The sequence below is a fragment of the Humulus lupulus genome, chromosome 2, assembly GCF_963169125.1.
Source record: "Humulus lupulus chromosome 2, drHumLupu1.1, whole genome shotgun sequence".
Taxonomy (NCBI): domain Eukaryota; kingdom Viridiplantae; phylum Streptophyta; class Magnoliopsida; order Rosales; family Cannabaceae; genus Humulus; species Humulus lupulus.
The window spans coordinates 236,591,243-236,598,490 of record NC_084794.1 but is presented as its reverse complement, the minus strand read 5'-3'; the positions used below and the strand labels follow the sequence as shown (position 1 = coordinate 236,598,490).

At 33.6% G+C, this 7,248-nt stretch overlaps 1 protein-coding gene across 1 annotated transcript; it reads left to right on the top strand.

Annotated features, from left to right (window-relative positions):
• Positions 1-3,641: 3,641 nt before the first annotated feature.
• On the top strand, positions 3,642-5,231 carry LOC133819080 (CBL-interacting serine/threonine-protein kinase 7-like). Its single transcript, XM_062252242.1, has one exon. The coding sequence runs from the start codon at positions 3,657-3,659 to the stop codon at positions 5,067-5,069; it is 1,413 nt and encodes a 470-aa protein (XP_062108226.1). The 5' UTR covers positions 3,642-3,656; the 3' UTR covers positions 5,070-5,231.
• Positions 5,232-7,248: the final 2,017 nt, after the last annotated feature.

Here is a 7,248-nt window from a genome sequence, read left to right as displayed (position 1 = left end):
TTGGTTACGTGAGATGTCTCTTGAGCACGATCCATTTCCCAAGCCCCTAGCTTATACCTAGTCACAACCAAGATAAGGGATACCATTAATAATTGTAAAATGGCTTCTAGATAAGGTTCTAGTCTCCGGAACATCGAATTCCACCAAACACAGTAGTAGATTCGATCCCGAGCACCCTAGGTTAAATTCCCATGCTTAAAATCCCAAAAACCCAAATTTCCTTAAGGGTCGCAGCTCAACCTCCCTATGCCGCAGCATGGCCCCAACTAGAGGCTCATCCACGCCCAGAACCAGACACAGGTCGCGACCCTACATAGCCCATACCGCGGCCTGCCCTCCCTCTCCAACACTCATCAGCTTTAGAGGGCTGCGACTCACCAAGAACTATGCCGCGGCCCGACCCCTTCGAACCCAGAAAAACCTCTATTTTTAACTCTCAAACCTTACTCAAAACCATCCAAGACCATCCCAACAATATACCACAATTATCACAAACATTCCTGCATGATTTCAGAAGCGCAAGCCAACAGAAACCTAATCTAAAAACTCATTAAAACACCTTTTCAATTTATGAAACTCACACACTCAAGAACACTAAAACCAGTCATAAAACTCAGAATTCAAACACTAAATCATGAATTGGAGCTTACCTTGACTGAAGACTCAATCCTCCAAGCAATTACTGAGCTAACACCCAAGCTTTCTGCCTCAATTCAACCTTGAAGTTAAGAACCTAAAAACTCTTAGAATCCAGCCCCAAAACTATATAATCAATTGATAGAAAATGCATGTCAATGCTTACCTCAGTTCCTAGTTAGATTCTTTAGCTTCCACTGAGTTATTTCTCCAAATCTTCCATTCAATTCTCTGTGCTCCAGCCTAATCCCCTTAGTTTTTTTCTGTAGTTTCCTTGAGAGAGAAAGGGAGAGAGAGGGAAGGGTCGGTTAGCTTTTGGTTCTCCTGTTTTCTAAAGTTTACTAGTATATCCTTAAGCAATTAAATCAATCCTAAGGCTCGGGGTACCGGAAACGTCCCCGAGGGCAAAATGGTAAATTTTCTCAGTATCCCCACCTAAGCTTCCTAATCTCAAATATATCTCTAATTATTTGTTTCCATAACCCGATAACCCAAATAACCATCCAAATAATTTACCATTTTGAATCCCGTTGTGACTTTCCCGCTAACTAGCTCCCTAGGATCGCCTCAAGTCGCATGCTGCAGATTTACCCACATAATAATGTGGTTATCACAATTATAACATATAATCACATTTTCATTCATATAACCATACCAGCATGCTTATCATATAATCATGCATTAAGTTAATAAATTCACACATAAACCAATTATGCCCTCCTGACACACTAATCAAGACCCTTAAGCCATATTAGTGATTTTGGGTCGTTACACCAGGCGTATTGCACGTGGCCCAATTCATAAGTTGCAACTCTCCACGTTACGGGAGACATGCCCCTGACATTGTCAGAACGCAGTTGCACGTTTTCACATGTCAAGCTGTGCATTGGGACATGCCAATTATCGAGTGTACGGGCTCAACACCACTACTCGAGGCACCAAAAGGCGTCAGATAGCCGCTTGTGGTCCAAAGTCACTATGATTGACACATGGCTTTCCCTCCAAGTCCCTAGGACAAACTCCTAAACTTGGAGGACTAACTGACCAAGAAGATGGAAGGATCACAATGAAGGTCCTTGAGACGTGGCCTAACTAGAAGACATCTATGACTGGAAACAGATCATAACACGCTGGGAGGAGTTTACGCTCCGAGGAGCTCTAGGCGAGCTCTATAGGACTTCATTAGCTCCAATGATAAAATCACATACAACATTATTATTTTCATTAATTAATTAATTAAATTTCACCATAAGTATATACATAGGGGATTCTAATGAAAAAATACTATTTATAATGGCATGATTTTAAAAGAAACGTGGGAAATTCCTATATAGAATATATATTATTATTTATATAAAAAGAACAGGTAGAAAAATATGACTTGAATTTCTTATAAAAAATTGGTATTTGCACCACGTTTGGTTATTAATTTGTATTTCCGTATTTTATTCCATAGTGTAAGCCATATACATAATAATAATGTGTTTAATTACAAATATAATAATTTTATATACTAAATATTTGTACAGTCAATATTTAATACACATCAACTTAATTTTTTTTATAAGTATCCTCAAAAAGGAATAATATTACATTGAGAGAAATGATTTGTTTGGACTTTAGACATTAGTTTAGAAAGAAAAAAATATGAGAGAAAAGATAAGGGGATTTTTTTTTCTTTCTTAGATTCACTTGTTTTATAAAATGTAACTTTAATGTCAAATCAATTGAAAAACTCTTCAAATTATATTTATATTTCAGACCTACTCACATATTTAAAAATCTTACAAAAGTTATACAAAATCAATAATAATAATAATAACAAGAAAACATTTGGGTATGAAATCATGTAAAAAAAATATTTACAACACATAGATCTAAAAAAAAAAACCTTTAGTTAGAAGAGTTAGAGGAGATAATATCATATAATTTTCTTAATTTTTTAAACCTTATTGAAGTAATTAACAATACTTAATAATTTCTTAAGACATGTTAATTAAAACAAACATTATAAATATCCAAAAAAATTATTTATTATTTATAAAAGGAAAAGTTACACTCAATATTCAAAAACACTTACTAGATGTTGTTTGATAACACTTCAAAAAACAGTTTTTTATTTAATTAATTAAAAATTTGACAATTAAACATAAAATATGTTTGGTAACTCTATTTTTATTTATTATTTTTTTAAATTTTAATTAAAATTTTGAAAATAGAATCTTTTCACATTCAAAATTTTTTTAAACAGTTTTTAATTTTTTTTTTCTTTTCTTCTTTAAATCAACACATCATATTGTTAAACAAAAAATAAAAATAAAAGTTATCAACCGCGTTTATTATTTTTTATTTTTAAAAACAAAAAACAAAAATAGTTACCAAACATATTTTTATTTTTTTAAAATAAAGAAACAAAAATAAATAATATTTTTATTTTTGTGTTTAAAAAAACAAAAAATAATAAACGTGTTTGATAACTTTTATTTTTATTTTTTGTTTAACAATATAAGGTGTTGATTTGAAGAAGAGAAGAAAAAATGAAAGGAAAAAATAAAAACTGTTTAAAAAAATTTTGAAAGTGAAAATTTTTTATTTTCAAAATTTAATAAATTTTAGTTAAAATTTAAAAAATAATAATAAATAAAAATAAAATTATCAAATACATTTTATGTTTAATTTTTAAATTTCTAATTAATTAAATAAAAAATTATTTTTTTAATTGTTAGCAAACAGCCCTACCCAACAACCCTATATTTTTCAGTCAATTTTAAATTTTAATCATCAGTCATTACTTCATTGAATTTGTATTATTCTCCACATTAAATACATTTATATATACATAAACAAAATAGCTGGAATATTTAAAAATAAATAAAAAAAAAGCCTCCAGAAAAATAGGATCTGAACACAAGGAAAAGATATTAATAATATTAAAAAATATATAAAAAGGGTAGTTTGGTAAAATCACAAAAGTACAGACCTACCTGAGACTACGCTATATATAAGTGAACTTTTTCTACATGAAGCTTTGTCCCGTTCAGTCTCTGGTTTTGCCAAAAGCCTTTCTCCCAAAGACCATCGAGGTCATGGAGACTCGGGTCCCACCGCCGCCACCGCCACCGCCGCCGCCATCACCGCCGCCGCCATCACCACCGCCGCCGGCCACCACCATCCTCGGCAAGTACCGAATGATCCGTTATTTGGGCCAAGGAAGTTTCGCGAAGGTTATCGAGGCCAAACCCTTGAGCAACGACGGAAGTAGCAGCCCAAATGTAGCCATAAAGATCTTCAAACGGAAAAATCTCGATCCAGAAATGGAACCGCGAATCATAGACGAAGTTGAAGCCATGCGCCGCCTTCACCACCACCCAAACATCATCAAAATCCATGAGGTCATGGCCACGAAGACCTATATCTACCTCGTAATGGAGCTCGCCGACGATGGCGAGCTTTTCAACAAGATCTGTGGTGGCCGAAAGTTGAAGGTAACGAAGGTCTGGCATTACTTTCAACAACTCGTCTCTGCTCTCCGATTCTGCCACCAAAACGGCGTCGCTCACCGCGATGTCAAGCCACAGAACCTCTTCCTCGACAAAGCCGGGAACCTCAAGGTCTCCGATTTTGGTCTCTCCGCCTTACCCGATCGGATCCGCAACGGTCTACTCCACACGGCTTGTGGTACACCCGCGTACACTGCTCCGGAGGTTTTGACTCGGCGCGGCTACGACGGTGCTCGAGCCGACGCCTGGTCCTGCGGGATCATCCTCTACCACCTACTCACCGAAAAACTCCCCTTCGACGATCAGAACATAGCCGCTAATCTTATGAAGATAAAAAAACGGGATTACCAGTTCCCGGCGTCGATCACCGGCAACACGCAGAAAGTAATTACGCGTCTACTCGATCCTAATCCGAAAACGAGATTGGCACTCGACGAACTCGTCCAGTTACCGTGGTTCAAGAAATTGATCCCTACGCCATCGCAAGAGCCGAGTCTGTTCGAATCAACGGCTAGATATTGCAAACCGACAGAGACGGAAATCTCATCAGCGACCAACGCTTTCGACATTATAGCTTCCCTATCTTCGGGGCTGAATTTATCTGGACTTTTTGAGTCGTCGAAGGAGGAGGTGATCAACAAGAGGGAGAAGCGGTTCACGGCAGTGGCGGAGGCGGAATCCATGGTTGAGAAGGTGAAAGAGATTGGTGATGGACTAGGGTTTAGGAGTGAGAGAGGTAAAGGTGGTTGGAGCTTGGGTTTTGGGAAAGGGAGAGTAGTTTTGATCATAGAGATTATGAAGCTGACGCCGACTTTGTTAATTGGGGAAGTGAAGGTGGTTAAGGGTGGTTTCGAGCTTGAGGAGCTTCAATGGCAAAAATTCAAATCTGGTCTCCAGGATGTGGGCCTCTCTTGGTTAAACGACACCGTTTAGACTACAATGTTTTAACAGAAACGACATAAAAAAAACTGCATGGTTGATATAACAAGTAAAATTTTGTAGTTGTACATCGACTTCTACCACTACATAGAGTGACGATGCTAGTTTGGACTATTGGTTTAAAATTTTCATTTATAGTATTTTTTTTCTTTAATTTTTGTACATGGTAGTCTTGTATATTTTTTGTTCTCCTTTTCGAATAAATAAATTTAATTAGTTAAATTTGTTTGACAAAAAAAATTCTGAAGTTGTTATTTTGATCGCCCTTTAAAATGTATGGTGAATATATGTTTTGAAATTTAAAAAAAAAAATGCAAAAATAGATTTCTAAAACAAAATTTTGTTGTGTCTATAAAAAAAATTTAAGAAATTAAAGAGGTATTAAAAATTTGAATTGCAAACAAAAAATTTGGTGAAAGTTAGGTGAAAATTTAGAATGGTATACCAATAAAGGCGTGTGTTTCTGTATTAGCACAAATTATACATGGACAATATGATAACATAGACATGTTCTATGATAGATGCTAGTGGTGAGTCAATTATTAGGTATGAATGTATATATAAGTTCGTTTATATATATATATATAATTATGTATTTATATGGTGTGGGATTAAGGCAGGTCTATAGCTCAACCACATATATTTATTTTTATATGTATAATAAGTAAAAAAGACAAGTAGGCTTGAGAGAGGGAGACGCCAATGTTGGAAGAGAAATTATTAAGAGGATGTACCTACATGAAACAAGTTGACTCAATTTTTGTCATAGACCACACACTATCTGCCGAGTGTGGCCGAGGGTTCATGCCTTGTTTCCAAATTGGTCCCTCTCCATACGAATTTTTGTCCGAGTAAACCTACAAAAAGACACTCATTCATCACATGCATACTTTTCTTTTTCCGTTGGGGGAGGACACAGCTGAGTGTTTATGTCACTTTTTATATGCTCTAACTAACCCCAAATGTTTAACAAAGTTAGAGCAACTTTGAAGATTATTTTTTTTAGCTGATTTGAGCTAAAATATTTGTTTTAGAAAACCACTAACTTCACTTCAATCATTCTTTCTAATTTGGCCAATTTAATAATTTTTTACAAATTTGAATAAAACAATATTGTTAAAAAACTATAAATAATGATTTTGAAAAAGTAAAACCACTACAATATTTATACATATAAAAATAAGAATGTATATAGTCAGCGTTTTTGCTCTTGCTAATAAAGAAGAAAAATGAAGTAATTAAAGTCATTAAGATATTGCTGTAAGAGAAGAAAATTAAAGTAATAAAAGTAATTACGGTGTTGTTTAAAATAGATTAGTATGTCTCAAGATTATTCTTCGATTAATGTTGACTTTCTTATAAATATATATAGTTAAGCACTTTCCTATTATATAAATATAGAAGCAATATAATGTGGTGTTGTCCTTCTTATTAGTCTATTTATAATGTGGGACAATCAATTTTTTTTTTTGCAAGACCTCTTTCACTTTTAATAAAGTAAATTCTTAGGTCGAACTTAAATTATACACTTTATTACTTTTTAATTCTCATTCATTAAGTTTTACTATTCTTCCAATAGAGCTTGTTACGTCTTTCTAGAAGGTTTGCTGCTGGATCATTTAAGAAAATTTATCTATCTCTAATTTCATGTCTTCTCGTGTCCCATCAATTATTTTAAAACACATTAATTATTTATATTGTTAATTTAGTTGGAAAAAAAATTATAAATAATTTAAATATATATTAAATAAATAATTAAGATGTCTTAAAAAAATTAATAGCACGTAGAGAAAACAGGACATTTGAGTACAACTAATTTTTTTTCAGAGTTTATTGCTAGGTCCTGGTCATGTAAGTTATCTAGAGGGCTCTCTGCTAGGTATCTAGAAAAATTTGTTGGTAGTAAATTTTAAGGATTTATTGCTAAACTCATTGAGCCTGTTAACAATTACTTACTAGGCTTGAATAAAATCTGAAACCCAGGCCAACTTATTTATTGGCGGACTTAGAATTTATTAAGGGCATTATATTTGCATTTTAAAATTTGATTAAGGCTCTATTTTTATTAAAAATGAATATGTAATATAAATTTTTTATCAATTTATGCTTATTTTTTCTTTTTCATATTCTAAAAATACATATCAATAATATATATTTTAAAATTTTAAATAAA

Coding starts and splice junctions, on each gene's coding strand:
- LOC133819080 (XM_062252242.1), top strand. CDS start 3,657: ATGAAGCTTTGTCCCGTTCAGTCTCTGGTTTTGCCAAAAGCCTTTCTC.